At 40.8% G+C, this 23573-nt stretch overlaps 1 protein-coding gene across 14 annotated transcripts in view; it reads right to left on the reverse strand.

Moving 5' to 3' along the window:
- PDE1C (phosphodiesterase 1C) overlaps window positions 1-23573 on the reverse strand; it is a 306544-nt gene that overhangs the window by 20553 nt on the left and 262418 nt on the right. For 2 of the 14 annotated variants that reach the window (XM_025200603.1, XM_025200602.1), the window contains one exon: window positions 3764-6944. The exons of 8 other annotated variants lie outside the window; for them this stretch is intronic. In XM_025200603.1, coding sequence (XP_025056388.1) covers window positions 6931-6944 — 14 coding nt within the window. In that variant the 3' untranslated portion in view covers window positions 3764-6930. Of the gene's footprint in view, window positions 1-3763; window positions 7015-12464; window positions 14181-16525; window positions 16663-23573 lie in introns of those variants that run through there. 4 more of the 14 variants (XR_003093365.1, XR_003093364.1, XM_025200600.1 and 1 more) reach the window with 4 other exon arrangements.

The following is a 23573-nucleotide window of genomic DNA, read 5'->3' on the forward strand; positions in this document are numbered from 1 at the left end:
TCTATCTTTTCTTTCAAGCCATATGGTCAATGTGGATCTCCCCTCTTACCTCTGTGATTTACATAAAGCAGATATTAACACAACTTTATGTTTAATATCTCCATATTTGAGAATCACAGATCTGAGGAGCCCAGCTCTGGGAACAGTATGAAGTAAGTGGGTAGAAAACACAGCGCTATTGTTCTGCATTTCAGTACTGAAAGAAGCAATATGTTTAAAAAGAATAAGCGGACCTGATATATCCGTTACTAACACATGAAACCACACATGGACATAAATCAGGAGATGTGGTCCTGAGGTCAATGGACTTACACTTCTATGATATTGGTGCAAGTGTGAGGAGAACTGATGATTAGATAGTCAAATGATTAGATAGTTAAGATCATAGAAAGCGCTCATGGAGATATACCAATTTATCCCAACTCAGGTTTTGGCCCTCATGATGAAAGGCCCCATTCAGTTTCTATAATTTTCAAATTTCTAGTTCAATCCAATCCACTTATCACACCAGCAGGTGAAGAAGGCAGTTGTTGCTAACAGTCTTTTCCTGGGTCAGTTCCTTTCATTTCCTCTGAATGTTTACCTCTAATGTGGTTTATAGGTTGCAGAATTTGGAAAGGGCGAAAATTTAAGGTCTGTTTTGGTACTCATTAACCTTGTATTAGGGAACCTCCTGATGTGTAGGCAAATTTCCACGTAAAAAACTTCAGCAGTCAGTTCTTTGCACAAAGGATCAAAACTGCCCCTTCCAAATCCATGCAAACCGATGACAAAAAGCCTTTGCACCTTTAGATTCCATCTTCTGTATGCATACATGGCAGCTTTTAAAAATTGTAATCACTTTTTTGTCACAAGCACAGAGGCTGGATCATGACCCTTTTAAAAATGGACTCCCAAGCTACCAGTAAATGGATGTTGAAAACAAACAGCTAAAAACAATGCTCCTGTTTTATTTACCCATCAAGGGTAAAGGTTCTGGGTTCTCAAGGATACAATACAGAATATAAACTACAGCAAAATAAAGGGATGCATCTTTATGTAAAAAGACTACAACAGTCTGCTCAGAATGAAAACTAGATTAGTCTAAAGTAGCTTTTAAACCTGAAATTATAACATTTTTTAGTCACCAACTTGTGCTTTCTGGCATCTGTTTCTTTTGCAGCTGTGAATAATATCCCAAACAACAGATATTTTGTTTAAAAGGAAACACAGAAATCTGCTCTCAAATCTTAGGCAAAAAGCTGTGCAGTTCATATCTAAAGCTGGTCAAGCAATAAGAATAAGGACTTGACCATTTGACTTTAAATGAGACACAAAAAACATTTTTTCCCCCACAAAAAGTCCAAGTTTTATCAACACATTGGGCACCTCTACATGTGCTATTAAGGTGAAGCAATAAGCTCCAGCATGTTTAGCCGGGTCAGAGTAGCCCCGGCTGGCAGAGGGATCGGGGGGTCAGCCTTCTAGTCCAGGGCTACTCCAACCTGGTTCAACATGCTGCAGAGGGGCTGGCTGGGGCACAAAGGTGCTCCAGTGTGGGGCTAGTTAGCAAGCAACCCCTGAACCAGTGTCTATACATGCAGTGCTGTGGAGTAAAAACCGCAAGTACTACTATCTATAAGTACTATCCCGCTGTGGAGTTAATTAGTTTCCTAATAGGGCTGCATGTGTAGATGCAAGAGGTTTACTGCAGAGCTAATTAGCCTACTCTTCAGTAAACTTCTTATGTAGATGTGCCCGTTGTCAGCTTTCTTGGGAAGGTGTCGGAGTTTTCTCATCCATCAAAACATTGCCTGAGTACAGACCTGAAAACTCTTACTCTTTAAATCAGGTGCGAGCAATTATTTTGCGTGGAGGGCCACTTACTGAGTTTTGGCAAGCCATCAAGGGCCGCATGACAGACAGCCAGGGGCAGATAACTATTAATTTTCTAAATTTTTTTAGGGACCCTGTGGGCCGGATAAAATGACCTGGCGGGCCACATCTGGCCCGCAGGCCACACTTTGCCCACCCCTGCTTTAAATAATGTGGAAAAAAACGTTCTGACATTGTATAAGGAACAGAAAAGTTCCAGAGAAGTGTAGGCGCTAGTGAATTATCATGATGATCGGATCCTTTGAAAGACATTAAAGAGGAGAAATTGGAGGGCATGGCCATCAACATCCCCTTGTTTGCAAGGTGTAAGTTGTCTGGGTTCACTCTCCCAGATCAGGAAGTTTCTCGAAAGTCCACGAGTTATGCTGCTCATCAAGCAAGGTAATGTTTTGTGAAAAATTTGAATCACATTCTCATCCTAGAGCTTGAAGTATCCTTCTTATTACACATATCAACTTTGAAACCTAGGTCTCACTCTATTACTTCCCTATGGCATTCAGTTGTGCTCACATGCATGCAACTCCCATAACTGGCAATGGGAGTTAAGCCTGAGGTGGGCCAGCAGAACATGTTTTATATTTTCAGTATTCTAGCTTATTATTTACTTGTCTTTTCTAATAGTAGCAAGGTTAGTAAGGCATCTAAAATTTTATTTTCATGATATAGTGAGCATGTCTACACATGCATTTATGTCACATTAATTTACTGGGCATGCGAGTTATTGTGCAGTAAGTGGAAATAGGCCACCATGTACACATGCAGGTGTTAAAGTGCATTAACGCTGTGTGTTCACACACACACAGTGTTACTGCGCAGTAAGGCGTCTACACGTGCATTACTGCACAGTAACTAATCAGGAGTAAATTAGATATTTGCACGATGCAGGTATCTAATTTATGCCCAAATTAGTGTAAGTGGCCATAGTTACTGTGCAGTATGGGTGTTCATGTGTAGATGTGTGCCCATACTGTGCAGTAATTTAGGTTACTGCACAACAAATGTGCACATGTAGACGCACCCACAGGGAATGCATAGCAAAGGATTAACAACAGAAATCCTCCCCCATGTTTCATATACTGAAGATTAGGCCTGTGCAAAGTGGCTAGTATTTGCTTTGGATTCAGATTTGGCCAATTCGGGGGAGAGTGATTTGACTTGGTGATTCGAATCAGCCAAATCTGATTTGGAGTTTGGATTGCTGTCAAATCTCTGAATCAGCCAGGCCCATCCCCCACCCACTCTCCCAGTCTGGCAGTGGCTGCCCTGCCCAACCCAGCTCCCAGCTCTTTGGAAAAAAAAAAAAGCCCCAACTCACTGGGTGCTGCCAGGTGTGTGTGTGTGGGTGGGGGGACAATCCTCACTGCACTCCCCACTGCCCCACGCTGCATGGGGGGCTTTCAATGACCTCCTGATCTCCCCATGCTCCCCCAGCCCTCCACGGGTGCCCCACCAGGGCCAGCTCCGGCCCTTTAAGAATAAACCCCCCAACCCCCCCGGACTCACTGTTCCTGCCAGCGGGGGTGATCCCCGCTGCCCCCCACTGTCCTGTGCCACATGGCAGCTCTGCACAAGCCCCACCCCCGAAACCCCGAGGCTGCTGCAGGAGCAGAGAGTCCCGAGGCTTGTCTCCATTTTTTTTTCTTAAAGAGCTGGAGCTGGCCCAGGCAGGGCAGCCATGGGGGGGCCGGGGGCTCATGCAGAGCCCCCGTGCAGCATCGGGCAGTGGGAGGTGCTCGGGAAGCTCTTGGAGAGGATCATCAAGGAGCACATCTGTGGGGGACCTGCAGGGGAGATCATGCTCAGGGGCAATCAGCATGGCTTCACCAAAGGCAAATACTGCCCAAATCATCAAAGCGCTCTGATTTTTTTTCCAAAGATTTGGAGAGCTTTGAATCAATTCAGACCTTTTAATTGGTCCCCTGATTCAATTCAGATTCGGAGATTTGGCCACTGAATCAGGCCAAATCTCCTCCGAATCTAATCACCACCTGAAGCTTCACATAGCCCTACTGAAGATACTATATTTATTAGGCCCATACAGATCCATTCATCCTTGTATATGGAACCTTAGTTTAATGCACTCATAGAAATCTTTTGTGAAATAAGAGAAAATTAAATGGAAGCAGTTTTGCGATTTTTAACAAGCAGGCAGCATCTCTTCTGTAGTTTGACTGAGATGACAAGAGGGATTATTTTTTGCCTCTCCACTACTCCTGAGTGTTTTAATAAGACAGGTTTCAATGAGAAAGGAGTACCACTCCTTTCTCATTGAATGTGGTCAGTTAGGCCCAGATCCTGAAAAGACAATCATATAGATAAAGCTTTTCATCTTTACCATTCTATTGGTAGTATCTTAACTCCCACATTTATGTTGTTTGCAAAATTTAGTGATAAGTTTATATTCAATTTTGATGATATTTTTATGGGGTTTTATGAGTTTATATTCAGATTTTTAAAGCCAGAAAGTCTAACATCCTATATATCATAGACCATTACATTTCACTCAAATACCTCCATGATTGTCCACTAATTCATATTTGGCTAAATTATACCTTGCAGAATGGGATCTAAACATGATCTGAAGTCATCAGGAGATGAAAAATATATTTTTGGGGACAGTTTCTTCCAATGGTTTATTATCCTAACAGAGAGGAAAACATACAGTCTGATGTTGCAGAATTGGGCTAGTGGGTGACAGCCAAGAAATGGCCGACCATAAATAAAACAGTCTCTTTTCACTGCTCAAGAGCAAGGTTTTATAAGAAAAATAGTTATAGTTTGAGATAAATTAATTTTTAAATGACTTCAGTTTTAATGATCTAAGCAGCTTTAGTACATTAGGTAGGGATTTTTGTTGAAATATAAGCTAAATCTTATACCACTGCTTCAGAGCTTATGCACATGAAACCCCCAATAACTTCAATAGGAATTTCAGCTGAGTGAAGGTTGAGCCAGCACTGCAGTGTTTGTCTCTATGTTATTTATATGTTGTCATTGTCTCTTTAGAGAATTTAACAATGATGGAAGGTCAAACTATAGCTGCTGTGGGTGTGGACCACGCTGAAGCTGATGGAGATTCTGAGGAAGCAGCACCTGCAGAACTGGGGTTTAAGGAATTAGATTGTTCTGGGTTCTTTTCCTTGTATGAAGAGGGACCAGCTGATGAATTCCTGACTCTTGATTCACTACAGTAGTTTTTTTAAATATATTTCTTCCGAGTAAAAATATTTCATTAAGAGTTAGTTTGTTCCTAGTATGTGACAAACCAAAACTAAATCTCTACCTTGGAACAAACTCATGTTAGGGTGTGTGAAATAAGAATTCAAATATGAATCTTAATGTTGCAAATGGATCTTGCCTTAAATAACGGGTTGACCCCAAAACCTGGACGCAAACGCTCCTGAGATCTAAGGAGTTCAAAGTTGAAATCTAGATCCAGATAAAGCTCAGTTTTGCTAATGTTAAGTGAGACTAGTACAAAATATGGCAACATTTCCTACAGGCATCCTAAACATTGTTCATCCCTGTGCATTTTCATCTTAAGTAGAAACAGGGATTTAAATTCTAATATAGGCTGGTGGTAATATAAAGTCCTGTGCTTTTGAACATGAAAACAAAATATAGATGAGTTGATTTCTTCTAGGCTAGTGTTTTCCATCTTTTCTATGAAGTAAAAGGGCATGAAAGCAGTCCAACTGGTGGTAAAATAGGTGACTACACACTGAATAAAAAGAACCAAGAAAAACAACTTGTGTGTATATGTGTGTGTTGAATTACATGTAAAACAGGTGAAATTAAGCTGTAATGAGCTGGATTCTTACCAAGCTGAAATTTAGCAAAGCATTTAAACGTGTGTGTTTAATGCTTTTCATGAAAAGGATACTTTGCTGAACCAAGGCCTGAGCAAGTTAGTTTATATTTCATCTTGAAAGCTCGGCCAAATTCACTGCTGGTGTCAACATGTACAACTCTATCAGCTCCACAGACTTGTACCCACTGACTCCAGCAGTGTATTTGGGACACACTGTTTTTCATCTTTCTTTGTCTGACCAGACTTTTGTAGTTACATTTTTCCTATCCTTTGACTCATCCATTCAATCAGTGATGAAAGAAATGTCACACTGAGTTGAAAGAAGGAATTGATCTGTGTGATTCCCTGCTGCCCTCTTCCTTTCAGTCCTTTGGGTCAGATAAAAGTAGTTACAAGTAGCAGATGTGAGAAACAGATCGTTATTTGTAATTACTAGCTATGGAAGACATCACAAATCGTACGTCCCCTTAGAGACTGAAGGGGCAACTGCCCCCTGTGAACGTAACATTTGCGAGTCATTACTTTTTTTTTCTGTTTTGCTAAATGCATAAACAAGATAATTCAAAGACTGAATGAATTTGCCTGCAAAATAAAAAAAACGAAGCCATCCGTATCATCAGATAGTGTCACAAAAAGCTGTGTAACTATATGAAATCCTCATGAGCCTGACATAAACCTGACAGGCTACAGATTCTGAAACTCACAATGCTTATGAACAAAATCCTCAGTAGCAAGGCTAAAACTGATATCATGTTGTCTGCTTAGCAGCCGTTGAAAACGACTCTTGAAAAAAAAAAGTGCAATAATTTCAAGCCTCTTTCCACATGGTTTGATTTTCTTATTCACCATTTCATCCCATGTTTCATACAGTGGGGTTATAGCAAAGAGCTGTGTTGGCTTCTAAGAGGGTCCTCATTTATTTGCTTGGCCTGTCCAGAAAGTGGAGTCATTGTGTTAAGGAAAAAACCCAAAGAACTGAAGAAACAAAAACACACCACGCGCGCGCGCACAGAGAGAGAGAGAGAGGGAGAGAGAGAGAGAGAGAGAAAGAGAGAGAAGAAAAAGAAAAAACAATCCCCAAAACCCAGAGTCATTAACTGTGACGCAGCCAGTGGGAGGAGGAGTGTTTTGAAAGCTGTAATAACGCCTTCCCCAGAAACTGGTCTATTCGGAAGGAGGAGGAGAGGAATGAAGAAGCTCAGCTAAAATGATGAAAGAAATTTGCAGTCTCTTTTATATATTTTTTATTCTTCTGTATCTGGAAAAAAAAAGAGAGAGAAGAAAGTGTCAATGCTGCCTTTTCCGCCCAGTGTCCAAGGAGCAGGAATCTGGGAAAGAAGAAAAAAGGGTATCAGTTTAGACATCCTTATTCCCTCCAAATTGCACAGCCTTGCTTAATTTAAAAAAGGTCACAATGGACACTGCAGGATTGACCTTTTGCTTGCTTGATTTAGAGCAACGTGCCCTCCTGCATACAGTGGGGCAACTGTCCTCCGACAGAAATCAACACAAGTTTGATTGCAACAGGGTCAGATTCAGGCTCCATGAAGATCATTTTAATATTTTTCAGTTTCCAGCACTCTGACCACCCTTGCTTAGCAGCCATTTCTGCATCTCTTTGACTGTAAAATGGGCATATGTATATCTATGTGGGGAGTGAAGGCTCTCCACATGAAAAATGCACTCTAAAAGGCTCTGTTTCACAGAGAAGCAATGGCTTGCAATAAGAAGATTCAGTGCACAGCTTCATCATGTATGGGTAGCTGCCTAACATCTCACCCAAAGCATTTAGTTTATGCACTTTCTGAATTCATAGTAAATAAAGAGCCAGTTTAGCAGAGTAGATTTAAAGCACTAGCTTGAACTGGATCACAAATGTGAATGAGTTTGGTGGCTGCATTCTAATCTCTAGAAAATACTTGTTCACAGCCCCACATAATTCAGTATACTGTCAGCCTCTTGTCTAGTAGCACATGCCAGGATGTACACAAATGTATATAAATGTACATGCCAAGATATGTACAGTAATATGCATAAAAATTAAGGTATGTTGGTACCGCTGTGTGGTTAAGTTTGTTTTGTTTTTGTTCACCTTATAATTAAATTAACCAGAGTCTGTTAGGTTCATAAGCATTATATTTATGCCTGAATTACATAAGTTCACAGGAGATACATTTCTGAAGTCACCAGCTCACAAATGCAAGATACCTTCTAGTACCTTCACACAAAAAAAAACTAAAAAAAAAAATACCTTCCAGTAGCAGAATAGAGTGAACATTGATTTTTCATGGTATTTTATGCTATGTTTTCAGTACAGCACGAGTACCTATTTTGCTGTGGACTTATGGTAAAGCAGGGCATACGTGAACAAGTTCTTTGAGGGAGATTGCTCTTTTTAGACAAAATAGAATAAATATTGGTAGATACGGTTATTCTATTAAACACTGAAAGATATGAATTGTATATTTGTCTCAGATAACTAAATCATTGGTTTTTCTCTGCTCCCACCATCTCAGAAACCTCCAATGATGAGCTAAACCTGACAGAAGAGCTAACTGGGCAAATAACAACTCAAAGGTTCAAAAGTAAAGTGTGCTGGACCAAATTCATCTCTAATGTAGTAACTCAGTTCACTTCACTGATTTCAATGGAATTATACTGCACATGACTCTCCATACTGAACTGCTCTCCCTGGAGATGTTTTGAGAAATCAAGAAGCATTTTTTTTTAATTGCCAACAAAATAGAACTTATCCAATAGCAAACGACCCCACTAGCAGCCTTCCTGGAAAACCTCAGGTTAATTAGACAAGGGTCAAGTGAGTTTTGAGATGTTTAGGTTCCTGTGAATAACCAGTATTTCCAGCATCTACCCATATCAGCTAGATGAAGTTGATGGGTTGGATAATTAATTCTATCCAATAAAACCCATCTCACATACAGTTTACATATACTGTAATCTCTTCTTGCTGCAGGAGTGATTCTGTGCCACAATTATTTTTCTCTGTCACCATCCATAAAGAAGACAGTGTTTTCTTTTAGGCAAAGACCATGGGTTTTGCAACCTTAGGTTTGCTTTCCTGACTGCATCCGAGACAAAAGATACTATGTCTGCTGAGTACACAAAATACAGCAGCAGTTGCACAAAGTACCTGTCCACAGATATGTCTCATACTCTTTTATTGTGCACACAGCGCAGGGACTTTTCATATTCTAATGTTCTGTGAGTTGCTGAATTGATTTAAAAATAAAAGAAAACCTTGATATTCCACCTACCAATGTGATTCCCGAGAATGTACAATTGAGAACTAGGCTTCACTGGGTTTCTAAAGCAAATTACACCTCCAGATCCACTGAGAACATCATATAATGTCTAACAACAACGTATGTCTCCGTTGCTTCCTATATCTAAAGGAGCTCGATCTGATTTACAAATGTTAACCTGACCTCATAACAGCCCTGTAAGAAGCTTCATTACCCTCATTTTAAAGAGGAGCTACTAAAGTACACAAGGTTAAGGGCATCATTTAGCAGAAGGACTGAGCCCACATAAGGCCAAGTGAAGTCAAATGAAGCTGTGGGTGTTCAGCTCTTATTTTGGAATATCAGGCTTTAAATGATCTGCTTATGGTCACACAGTAAGTCTCTGGCAGAGCTGTAAGTAGAAATTACTCCTGTGCTAGCCTTTAACCACAAGACTAACTTTTCTTCTCCACTCACTGGAAGGAAAAAATTCCCCATATTTTGAAAGTTCTCTGTGGGGAAAAAGAGTACATATTGCTTTTCATGTCTACCCACCTCATCATCAGCTACTCTGGCAACTAAATTCCAGCACAGGTTTCCCTCGCTTTATGCAGGTTCTGTATATGCAAATTCACTGTTATGCGATGACCCTTCTTATACCAAAAAATGTTATATTCAAGGTAAATTCACCCTTATGCTATTGCCAAGGTGGAAGCCCGCAGTCAGCTGCTTTGTACAGTGCATGGTGGGAGTGACGCGCACCAAAATATAGTCTTCTGCGTGCATCTGTGCTCCTCGTCATTGTCTGCAACATGTTTCTGTAGTTGCCATCATCATTATGGCTTCTAAGTGTCCCACTAGCTTATCCAAAACAAAACTCCAGTGATGTGGAGTCTGACACTGAAGATCCTTCATCATCCTCTCTTCATACCAACTAAGCATTCACTACCACCACTCTGTGCTTGTGTGTACTGTCTGCTGTTGGTGAGTACCAAAATTGTCTTGTAAAAGTGGTAGAAAAGGGTCTGGGGGTCAGTACAGTCAAGGTCTTGGAATGTATCCCTATTTGTTATATTGTAAAGTGGGTTCCCTTTAAGGAAATTTGAGTTATGCATCATTTTCCAGGAACGCATGTACAGCATAAAGCGAGGAAAATCTGTATCGTATTTGCTTAGCACAGAATAAACCAGCACAAACAATTGTTTTGCCTTTGGAAGGATACTTTTGGATGAAGCAAATAGTTTGGCTCATTAGGTGGATAGCTCTTTGCGTACAATATGGCTTTTCTAACAGTGTGGAATCCAAAAACTACACTAGCCCTGGAAAAAGTTTTGGATTCACACTCATTTCAAATTGTTTTTAGTGCAAACATTAGCATAAATTGACAGAGACCACTAACAAAGAAAAAAACATACAGTATTCAACATCCAGCACGACTTTAAGCAGGAAAAATGGGAATAAATTTCACTTCACTGTCAGAAATAAACTTATATATATATGTGCTCGTGTCTTCAATTTTTGACAAATTGATTTTTGTCCTTGCTGACTTTAGATCTGGTTTTCGATCACTACTGAAAATATTAAAATGAGATATAACTTCTGTTGTGACTTCCTTTGTTCTCCATTCCATAATAGTCCTCTACTCAACCACTTCCAAATTGGACAGGGTCACTATGCCTCAAACCTATACTAACGGGGCCTTCTCAATGACAACAAATGTGCTTGTGGACAAATTCAAACCATGACCCACATTGTAGACTCATGTCCATTTACTATGCTGTCTGGTGGCCTTCAAGTTCTTCACACTGGTGATGACATTGCCTTAAGATGACTGACACAATATGCTGAAACCACATGTATTAATAAAATAAATACTAGTGCAGACTTAGAGACAGCAGCCTAATAATAATTGCATCTCCTCTACCAATTTGAAATATATATTACGGTATTTTCACCTAGTTTGCCTTTAAGTGTATTCTTCATAAGGTTTTTAAGTGTCTATTTGGGCCAATTTACTGAAATATATATCTTACTGTTCTATATTTGCCTCCATTCCTTCTAAGGACTGTGCAACTTAACATGAGGCTGACTGAAGATCTTGGAAAACCAGTAATTAGCCAGTGATTAACATTCATGTCTCCCTGACTAAACAAATATCAAAAAGTCTTAGAGCTTACAAGTATTAGAACTTGAAGTATTTGGTATCAATTATGCCTGTCTAATTCTAACTTGGGCTATCTGCTCCCATGTACAGTACAGATATAGAACTGCATAGTCATTCAGAGTTGAGATGAGAGTTCAGACTGAGTCAGAAACTAAGCCTGTTATGTGCGACTCACTAGGCACATCTACATGTGATTTAAGGCGCTTTCCCTAATGTGCATGAAATTTAGTACCTCCAGGCACCTAGACACTATATGCAAGTGTGGAGGCTACTCCAACATGCTGAAATTCCAGAGCATCAGAGCAGATTTGCTAATCAAGTCTGCTGGAGTGTGGCAATTGCTGTGCTACAGCAGCCTCCTGCATAATGTGTGAACCCCCCGCCTCTCTCTGCACTTAAAATCTTGGAGCCACTCTAATTAAAATGCCCCCCACCACCCCCAGAGCACATGTAAAACTGCCCTCCAGTGTGAGGTATTAAACAAATGCACATTAGTCTTCATGTCTTAACGCACAGTAACGTATGCACATGGTTTTTAAGTGATGTTTAAGCTAGTGACAGAAGTTACACATAAATCAGTTTAAGTGATCAGAAATTGGTTTAAACCTGTAACAGAACAGAAGTTCTGTGCACATAAACTAGATTCAAAATGGCTGAAACTGGTTTAAGATAAATCAGCTTGAATGTAGTATCAAACTTAACTGATCTGAGTCAAACCAGTTTATGAAACTTCTGTCCCAGACCCCTTCCTGGTTCAAGTTAAATCACAGTCCTCCAGTATCCCAGCATGCTTTCCAGCTCTGGGCTGGGCTGTGCTATCTGCTCCAGCAGAGAAAGGTTGTGGGGAGGCAGGGACTGCCCCTCATGAGGCAAATCCCGGCTGGGGTCTGGGGCCAAGGAGGGCAGTTAAACGTCATTTCCCCCAAGTACAGAGCTGCCCTGCCCTACCCTGCTCAAAACGTATTGCTTGCTGTGACTGTGGGCTACAAATGTCAGAGGCACCTGAAAGCAGGAAGAGGAAATGATAAGCAGCTCTGAAGAGTCCTGCTGCTGTGATTCTGGAGTACAAATCTCAGAGACCTCGGAGGCAACAGGAAGAGGACAGGAGGCAACAGGAAGCGAAAATACAGCCCATACTGGCTACATGCCAGAGAGCCTGCTCTAGCACCCCCCAACTTCTGCCCTGAGTCACTTAAAGTATGTGGCTGCATTTCCTAAATCAAAGGTTAATGTCTGTCCAGTTGTTTCTCAGTTTAATCTCTGCAGTTTAGACTAACCTGCAAAGATTGAATCAATTCAGCCTTGGGATTTTTGATCCTCTGTACTTAGCCTTAATGTGCATTTTTACTGTGCATTAGTGTAATAGCATCTTTTTACATGATGCTTTAATGCTCAATAAAATAGGCTACTGCATATTAAAGCACACATGTAGATGCACCCTTTGGGCAAGATATTTAGTTGCTATAAATCAGTGTAGTTCTACTGAAGTTGATGGAGCTACAATAATAACAACAGCTGAAGATCTGCCTTATATAGATAATGCCTGTTTTTTTTCCTCATCAACTGGGTGTTAGCTCCACAGAATTTTGGAAGGCACAATACCTCCCTCCCAGAGCTATCACTGGGTTCATACAAATCCCACACATCTCCTGATACAGTGCTGTCTTCAGGACATAGCTAAGCCCAACAGTTTTAACATTCTTAAATTTTTCCCCCTAAAAGTGCAGTGCCAATGGAATATAAGAGACTTTGATGTGGAATGAAGATTTTTAATTGGCAGTTTTTTTGGAATGATCTGCATATGTCATTTGAATAACTCATTCACTCTGTATTGATACAGTCCATATACTACTTCAAACTATCATGTACTCTCTTATTTCTCTGTACACAGAGCATATGTGGCTAAATCACATATCCCATGTATTATTGTGTCACTCTCATATTTCTTTATCATATACAATTTTTTTTAAATTATGAAGATACAGAGTAACACTATAGTTAGGACTGCACCAGGATATTGTTTTTAATGTGGTGATTTTCCAGCTCAGATCTGAAAAAATTACTTAACATTTCAAATTTTCTCTTCTTATCATGCCATATTAATGTCTTCAAAGTATGCCATAACCCCACCGTGACAAGGAGAGAGCATTGGTTCTACTATCCTCTCATGATATTTTCTGTAGGAAATAGGCAATGCCCCTATTAGCAGTATTCTCCCAAAGCACATTTTATTCACACTCCTGATGATAATGAAAGTCCACACTGTTCATTTCTCATTCTCTCATATTTAAGCTAGTAGGAAAATTTTAGTCAAAGATGGGTTTCATTAGAAAAAGCTATTATTATAAAACTGGATCTTTTAAATTAAATTATATTGCTCCTAACAAAAAATCTCACAAACAAACAAAACAACAAAATTTGTTACGAGCAACTATATTGCTTCTAACAAAAATCTCAGAATATTTCAAAATAATACTATTTCCATTTTGGAGTTATTTTGTAAACTTTAGCATTGTCACAATACTGTGTTATACTTTCCCCAGTTCTTTTTATTTTTATTTACATTATTTATTATATGTAAACAGCAGTAGCAGTTAACACAAAGAGAGAGATCCTGTTCCACCCATTAAGCCCATTAAATCCACTCTGTTGCAAGTATTAGGACCTAGATGCCTAATAGATGGAGAAGGATCTGGGCCAAAGTGTTAAATTGTTATATTACAACAAAAACGTCACTTTAAAATTTCTGGTTATTTCCAAGGAAAACTGAATGTTGCTCACAGTTACTAGAGTCCTGTTTGAGTGGGGAGGGAAACAAAGCAAAGCAAAACAGGAATAAATAATAAGGAAAAACATATTGAATACTTGTTTGGCATTTATTTGAACTGGCATTTCTTGCATATAACAGATGACCCAGGTGTTTAACATTCATTTTGCTGGGGGGAAAATGGTATTAGCATAGAAAATACTTTCTGGCTTTGGCACATAATTATTCTTAAATCAATCATGACTTCAAATAATTCCATGTCCTGTTCACACTAATCTTGAGATCTGTCTGACAGCTTCTATTACATTTGACCTAAAATTACTTCAACAAGAAAAAGAGAAATTAGTTGTTCTTAATATATTTTGCATGATTACAAACACATTTTGGAAATTCAGAGCATAAAGAGAAAAACAGTAAGTGTCCAGACAGGTGGGATGGTTAGCTGAAAGCATTTTGCTTCCAAGCAAACTACTTAGGAGTGAGCGCTGTGAAACAATCTAGAGAAGCTAATGCAAAAGATGACTTATGACTGCATAATCAAACCAAGCCATGGTTAAATGTCTGATTGTGTCTACTGCATATGCATCGCAAGGGTTTCCTTTTCACAGGTGGCAACTAGAATAGTAGTGCTCTGTGTGTACAAGACCATGAACCGGGGCAGATCTGGGAGGCAGGGGGAAGAGGAGTGGTGTACAATCAAACACCCTTTTCTCCCTGGTTTGCTGCTTAGAACTCTGGTCTCAGCTATTGGGTGCATGTACAAGGAGCTCGCCATTGCTGTTGCACTCTTCTTTCCAGCATTCTAGACCTACCATTGTGAATTAAGATTGCTACTAGTAAGACACAGGTCAATCAAGCATCAGCAAAAGATTCAGGCACTCTTGAATCAGAAATCAAATACTATAATCAGAACCATGCAAATAATATTTTGAGTCAATGACAAAACTGACAAGTTGCATGAAAATTTCATTTTGGGCTGAGCCAAAAGATAATTCTTAGCTTGGTCAGGGCAAAACAAAATTAAAAAAGATCTAGGGATCAAATGGAAAAAAAAAAAAAAATCCTAGGCACAAAACTTTTAAACTCTTTTTAAAAAATCAAATCAAGTTGTTTTAACTTTGCGAGACAAAATGCCACTTCCAAATGAAAAGTAAAACTGCTTCAATTAAAAAATGTCACAGTAACACATTTGAATGTCTCCAAATGTCTTCTCTTCAGTTTCCTAGCCCAAACTATTTGCCAGTTTTGACCCAAATTTGCCATTTTTTTTAGCTGACCTCAAACTGGATATAAAATATCCATCATAAAAATTTGCCCAGCCATAGTTATAATCATCTGGGCCTAGATGCATGGAGCATCAATTTAAAAGCAGACCAGAGAATGAATCTGGCTAGTGGTGGACAAAAGCCTTCCTCTTAAATACTGTAGGAAAGCACTAATTATAGAAAGCCAACTTGCAGAAAGACTTTTATTCCAAACAAAGATTTCTATACTGTGTAAAGTAATTCTGGTCTGCAAAGGTAAACCAATATAGTTTCCTGTTTGCCCACACAAACACAGCAATCAGCCCACCTCAGTAGTGGATTTAATGACCCATTATGCACCTACAAAGTAAAACACAACTGACAGTCTGAAGAGACCTTTTTTAAAACTGTGTTACTCTATGCTGCATAATCAGTGTTCTTTCACTTGTTTAGGCTTTATATAGGCACATCAACATTGCATTGTCCAAGTCCTTGTCCTTAAAAATATCCACAATACAAGGCGATAGCTACATTTGTTAGGAGAGCAATAAAGTGGATACTATCCACCAACATTCCTTCAGAAGTTATTTAGAATCATAGAATAATAGAATATTAGGACCAGAAGGGACCTGTAAGATCATCAAATCTGGTCCCCTGCCATGGGCAGGAGGTAGTTGGGCTCAAACAAGCTCAATGAGGTGCTTGTCCAGCCTCCTATTGAACACCTCATGGGATGGCGACTGTACCACCTCTGCTGGGAGTGTATTCCAGATTCCAGATACCCTTGTGTAAAATAAGTTTTTCCTTATGTCCAGCCTAAATTTGTCCTCAACTAGCTTGTGACCATTGGATCTTGTCCTCCCAAGGGGCACCTTTCTGAAGAGTTGCTCCTCTAGATCTTGGTGTTCGCCCTGACATACTTGTAGGCGGCTATCAAGTTACCTCTCAGTCTTCTCTAACTCAGACTGAACAAACCCAGTTCACGGAGTCTCTCCTCATAGGGCCTATCCTCCAGGTCCCTCATCATACAGGTGGCCCTTCTCTGTACTCTTTCAAGGTTATCCACATTCCTCTTTAAGTGCGGTGCCCAGAACTGGACACAGTACTCCAGCTCTGGCCTTACCAATGCTGAATAGAGGGGGAGGAGCACCTCTTGGATCAGCATTGGCTGATACATGCCAGAGTTCTATTTGCCCTGCTGGCGACTTCATCACACTGATGGCTTATATTCATCCTCTGGTCGATTGTCACCCCCAGGTCCCTTTCAGATGCAGTGTCCACCAGGGGACCACTACTCATCGTATAGTTATGATGGGGGTTCTTCCTACCTAGATGAAGGAACCGGCACTTGTCCCTATTAAACCTCATCTGATTGTGTTGAGCCCATAGGACCAGCCTGTCAAGGTCATTCTGGATCCTTACCCTGTCCTCAGATGTGCCTGCATTTCCCACAGCTTGGAGCCATCTGCAAACTTAATCATTGTGTTTTCCACTCCCTCATCCAAGTCACTGATAAAGACGGGTCCAAGACACTTCATGGCAATATGATATGACAGTTGCTTGCATTCATTTGACCAAAGTTGAGTAAGAGAAGAAAAGACAAAGGAAACAATTCAAATAATGAAAGAATAGACATTAATATGATTTAGAATATAACCTATTAGGAACATTTCTCTATTCTCTAGCCTTATTTAATCAACTTTTGATATTGGGGCAGATAATAGAGTAAAACATTCAGGTCCACCTTAGGATTTTCACTGGGACTGAATTGCCCACTTGTAGGTGTACCAAGTTACTGTTTTTTAAAAACTTAATTTTTGAAACTTAGGTAAGAACTCCTTTTGCCCTAACAGGCTGGCGACCTGCTAGAGGCTTTTTAAGACCTTAGGATTTTTTTTTAAATTAAGATTTTTTAAGAATGTTATTTCTTTAGATGAATGTGAATTTTATCAATTTTACTGAGTTGCTTGATATGCCTTACCTGTTTTGGTTGGTCATTTATATCTGATTATTAAATAATAATTGGGTATAATTAGCTGTGAGAAGCTTTGGGTGCTGATTCAATCTGGAGGAGATTTGGCCCGATTTGGCGGCTGAATCGCTGAATCTGAATTGAATTGGGAGACCCATTAAAAGCTCTGAATCAATTTGAAGCTCTCTGAATCAATTTGGAAAAGATTTGGAGAGCTTCGGGGAGATTCAGGCAGTCCCTGCTCACTGCCGCAGGGAGCTGGACCCGTTCTCCATGACGGTAAGTAGGGGGTGGGGGGGAGGCTGAAGGAGGGGACCATGGGGGAACGGGCACCAGGCCCCATCCCCTGCCTGCTCCCCCATCCCCTGTGAGCACCCTCAGCCCCCACCTGCTCTCCCAGCCCCATCAATGGCTGCCCCGCCTGACCCCAGTGTCTCGGCTCTTTAAAAAAAAAACCAAAAAAACCCCGCACTCACCAGCTCCTGCCAGGCGGGGGGGGGCAATCCCCACTGCCCCGCGCTGTATGGGGGGCTCTGCCATGAGCCCCCATCCTTCCCCCACTCTCTCAGCCCCATGAATGGCTGCCCTGCCCAGCCCCAGTGTCCCGGCTCTTTAAAAAACAAAAAACTCTGCACTCACCGGCTGCTGCAGCAGCCTCAGGGCTTCTGGGGAGCTCATGGCAGAGCCCCCCATGTAGCCCTGGGCAATGTGGGGCAGCAAGGATTGCCTCCCTGCCTGGCAAGAGCTGATGAGTGCAGGGCTTTTTTTTTTTTTTTTTTTAAATAGCTGGGACACTGGGGCTGGGTGGGGCAGCCATTGATGGGAGAGCGGGTGGGGGACAGGGCTTGTTTGATTTGGAGATCTGGCCGATTTGGCAGTGGCTGAATTTCTGAATCAGATTCGGCCATTTTGATTCGGGGCAGTGGTTCAAATCACGGAATCAAATAGTGAATACTAGTGAATACTAGCCACTTTGCACAGGCCTCATTCAAATAGTGAATACTAGCCACTTTGCACAGGCCTCAAGTGGATAGCAAAATGATGTCAAGCTTTCCCACAAGCTTCTGAAGAAAGGACAGTTTCTTTAAGATATGTGCGTGTGTGTTTACAGAGACCAACTCAATAAACACCATATTCTAGACTACAGTATTTAAGTGCTACTGAAATTCAAATGACAATTATTATTAATAAAGGAAACATACATTGTCTACAGCAAGAATCATGACCCATTGAAATCCCAATATGCCTTTGTAGTTGGACTGTGGGAAGCATCCTATATAGTATTGAAACAGAGTGGTGCAAGGCAGTATCTATTGTATTTACCACATGAACTCAGGAAAACATCAAATAGAAATTTATTTTTGTCAGTAAGGAAGAAATCAGGCTACCATTTGGCATGAAGGAACAGCGCCTCTCTTTATACGAGCTCAAATCCATCTTCCTCATGCTATTACCTTTTTGAATCTAAGGACAAACCTTGTTCATCTGCTCACTTGACTAACCAACACTGGTAAGTGAGTAAGGTGAACAGGTTGCCCCTCCAGTGCAATAATTCCTTATTGCCAGGACACTTCCCCTTTTGGATATTAATTGAAGCCCGTAACACTTATAACACTGGACTGCAATACTGGAAACCATGCCCTTGCTTCCAGGGAGAAACTGCAGAGACAGGCAGCATTTATGATGCAATTGATGTTTCATTAACAGTTCTAGTTTTCTGTACCAAACTAGCAAAAAATCCCTGCTACATTTAGCACCAACTTCTCAGTACAAACATGGAACTACTGCCATTAAAAAGACCTAGAACACCTGAAAAGTATTTTGCATTTGCACATCTCTGCAAACCTAATCTGCAGAGACATGTACTATCAGGTAACCACACCAGCTAATCTGCCAATGCAGATCTTTTTGAGGGGCAGTTAGGACAGTGAAAATCACTAGCATAATTAGGGCAGAGCAGCAGGGCAACAACCACAGGTGTTGTTGGGGAGGGAGGGAGCGAAAAGACTGGCTTTTGTCACAGCTGCACAACTGCAATCACAACAGCAGCAGCAATCAGAAATCGCCACCATCCCTTTGCATTACAGCCACCGTGGGTGCCCTGCCATGTTATTAGACAGCTGGCAAAAATGGAACCCCCTGTGTAATGGAATGTGTTGCAATAATGGAATGATTGCCACCTACAGTCAACGGCAAAAGGTTGCAAACGTTAACTAGAAAGGCTCAGGTACATTTACCTGAAGTTGAATAATATTAACCTGCTCACCTAAGAAAACCAACTACATTTCTGTCTTCTTGATGAGTTGCTTAAGCATGTGCATTTAGGATACATCTCTGTATTCTCACGATATCCTAAACCCAATCTTTTGGAGAGGTGGAGCTCATGATACATTTGAAGTTCCCACCTGTTAAAATGCAGAATTGCCATGTGACCACTAGATGGGAGCATTGCTTATTATACACTTGAACTATTTTACTTTTTCTGAATAGCAGTTTCTTTAGCCAAGAGTGCTGATATACCTGAACCTGCTGCACTGCCTCTGAAATGACACAGCCAGTATGTCTATTACTAAATGGATAAGTCCAGATGATTAAAAACACAAAAATAATCTTTCTAATTTTCTGTTATTCCTAGTTTAATTGGCATAATGCATTCCATTTATAATGTAGATACCACACTAATCACTAGAATCTAAAAACATGCATTCCCTTTTTTCTTTTTATGTGTTCCATTTTTTGCCTGCAGCTGTGCTATTTCTTTTACATCTTCATTCTGTCCTGTCTTTTCCTGCTACTGATGTACTCCACAGTTATTTTCCTCATAACCAGTCATTTAAGTGACTGACAGCAGGCAACTCACCAACACCATTCTGTAGGTTCAGAAGAACCAACTCAAAAACTTCCTAAAATATTAGGAAAAACTTCTTCACAGTCACCGTGTCCAGACTGTGGAATAAGCTCCCTCCAGAGGTGGTGCAATCACCTACCCTGGAAATCTTCAAGAGGAGACTGGATGGTCACCTTGCTGGGGTCACCTGACCCCAGTTGTCTTTCCTGCCTGCTGCAGGGGGCTGGACCCAATGATCTTCTCAGGTCCATTCCAGCCTTACAATCTATGAATCTATGAAAAACTATCAACCTTCACTTGAGGCTGCTGCATATCAAGACTCAAACTGATCTTGTCTCATCTGCCAGAACTCACAAGGTTGCCATGTTAGCACTAGAAAGATTTTTCAACCCATGCTGAGCTCCATGTTGCCATATACCTGATACGTATATAGTCAAAGCAAGGTGTAACAATTTACATTATTGCAGTAATGTAATATATTTATATTAATAATATAAAGACTTAACTGTGGACCCTGCTACATGTTGCATATGTTACACAATTAACTGGTTAGTCACATAATAAATTTGTACTAGCCACAAGTGCAAAGTAGAATTGGCCACAAGTACAAAGCATCACACAAGAAACTGGCTAATTGGGCAATAAATTTAGACCATCCACATGTGCAAAGTAATTATCACACCATAAAAATGACTATCCAGCTACAAAAAGAGCCAATCAGCTATTAAGTTAGTGCTTGAAAATGTGTAATATCTCTGTAGCTGGTTTCTACCCAGCTTTGATTTGAATGTGCAGCAGGGCCCTGCAATGCAACCCATCATAGGCAAATGATTACACATAGTTTACTGTCTGCAGGTAGGTTTACATAGGTGAGCTGGCTAAACCAGGTAGTTTGGGTCCTAATAGCAAATTAGCTGTGGTAATACAGAGCTCAACCCCAGCAGTAATACCCTCCTGAGAGGCAGATTAAATAAATGTAGTTAGTTCACAGAAAGCTTCACACTGTGTAGTACCAACAGCATAACATATTCTGTACCTACCTAGTAGGGCTGTGTGAGGCTTTGGACCATGCTTCAGATCCAGAGAAGCTTTGGTTGCTTCAGCATCCAAAGCAGCATGTCCAGATGGAAGTGCTGGCTTCTTTAGTCTTTCCAAACCGCTTCTGAAAATCTTCGGAGACCCGGCCATAGGGTATAATGGGGGAAATCAATAAAATATCTCTCACTTTGTTGTTTTTGTCTGATTTAGGTGAACCTTGCAGGGATGGTAGCCTCTGCTGAGAACATGAAGCCTGCGAAGTTTCAAGAAGATAGGTGCAGAGGTTTGGGAGGAACTGCACCCCAAATTCTTGAAAGCAAAACTTATGTCACATGTATGTGTTACACCACAGTGGGGCGAAAACTGCAGGGGTGGTGACCCCTGCTAAGGCCACAAATCCTGCCAAGTTTCAAGGAGATAAGTTCAGGGGCTTGGGGGAAACTGCAACTCAAGCTGCGGACAAGCAAAAATCATGACATGAGTGACACTGTGTATGTTAAGGTGCAGCAGGGTGAAAGCTGCAGGGATGGTAGCCTCAGCTGGGGCCATGAAGCCTGCCAGCTGTCAAAGAGATAGGTGCAGGGGTTCTGGGGTCCTGCACCCCTATCTGCTGATAGGCAAAACTTGTGACATGGGTGCTTGCTTGTGCAACTGACTGTCTCTGTCTTGGGGCAGTTGATTGTCTGTATTGATTAGCAAGGGTTAACACCTGCAAAATCACAGGCTAAGGAGAAGAAATAATCAATACAGACAATCAACTGCCCCAGAAGCCCTTCACCTATCTCCTTGACAACAGTTGGCAGGCTTTGTGGTAGAGTTTCCCCCAAAACCCTGCACCTATCTTCTTGAAGCTTGGCAGGTTTTATGCTCTCAGCAGAGGCTACCATCCCTGCAAGTTTCATCCAAATCAGACAAAAAACAACAATGTTATAGATATTTCATTGATTCCCCATTATACCCTTTGGCCGGATCTCCAAGGCGGCTTCGAAGCTTCGGAGCTGCTTTGGCTGGATTGAAGTGGGAAACCGATCCAGAGCACTGGATCAGATCGCGGCCATCCAAAGCGGCCGGATCCAAAGTCGGATCGAATAGCTGGCTACTCGCACAGGCCTACTACCTAGTCTCCATCTCTCTCTCTCTCTCTCTCCTCCCCACCCCCCTAGCAGGTGAAAGTATATATATTAGTGTGGAAGAGGGCATGTTCACAGCCATAAGCATATAACAATATGCAAAGCTAGTATTTACTTTTCTGGATCTCTCACTTTGCTAGTAAAAAAGCTTGTTCCAGGATAAATAAATAATAGATCTAGTTAAATTATATTTATCAAATAGATGAGAACCAAAAACAGATCTTTTCTTGTTTTGCTGGTCATTAACAATTTTTTTCACAATTTTTGTCCATGCAATCTTCTGTAATTCCTCAAAGGGTGCATCTACACGTGCCCCTATGGCATTGTTGTTACTGCACTGCAGTAACAGCCATTACTGTGTTGTGCCGGCTGTGCACAGTTATTTTTAACCATTATATCACCGTAGCAGCATGCTCTAGTGAGGATGTAGCTGTGGCATCACTATGGCAACATAGCTGTGGCATCACAGTTTGTGCCCACCAATGCTACACCGCTGTAGCACATTGCTACGGTGATATAGAATATCATGTAGACACACCCAAAGTGTGTGAATGGGGAAAAAAAACCAACCATTGACTCTGAGGGTGGTTTCTGAACTGTTAAATTTAACTATTTCTTGAAGGTGGTTATCATGGATACTGGTTCTCCTTCCTAACTGGATGACCAAACTGTAACAGGAGATGAAAAATGGTTATTCAGAAATGAATACCAAATAGTGACTTCATGCCTTCAATCTCCTTCTAAGGGAATACTAAAGGTTATCCATCCCTTTCAGATCCCGATCTCCTGGACCTCCAGCCTATACCACCTACTCTTTAATCATCCCAAGAGCCAAAAAATGTGGACATTAGAAAGTTTGATTTTACCCCCATCTTGTGGGTTCACAAAGAAGGCAGCCTTCTGTTGCTTCCCAACTGGCTTACTCCACCCCTTGTAGGGTCTTTTCTGCAGACAGTTGTTGCTGAAGACGCTCTCTAAGGAGGTCCCCATCCTCTCTAGTACTCATCTTACTTGCCCTTTATCCCCGCTGTTACTTGCCAGTTACTTAATGACAGCTGAGGGAGTAACTATTCTGTCTATTAAGCCCTTTTGGGCTGTTGCAGTTTGGAGTATACCCCATTACATGAATTTATGAAGATTTGGGCATTCACAGATATTTTTATGACCACGTAGCAGGTCATGATTACAGCATGCTCCTCTAAATAGGAGTGAACTGAGCTTGAATCAGTTGTTCATGGATGCAGTTTTTTTTCTGGCAGTAGGTACGGTATACAAGGAACATGGCTTTCTAACACAATAGGCAAGCCAAGCTTTGTCCAGAACACAATTTTATAAAACTGCTTATTCATGTGTGTGTAATTAATGTGTCCTTGAATCAATTACTTACTTTATAGTTAGTCATATATTCTTTTTAATTATAATGTTATCACAATAATGTTATGGTTATCAGATAATTCATACATATGCATTCAATTTAAGGGG

Source organism: Alligator sinensis, unplaced genomic scaffold, assembly GCF_000455745.1.
Source record: "Alligator sinensis unplaced genomic scaffold, ASM45574v1 scaffold86_1, whole genome shotgun sequence".
NCBI lineage: Eukaryota > Metazoa > Chordata > Crocodylia > Alligatoridae > Alligator > Alligator sinensis.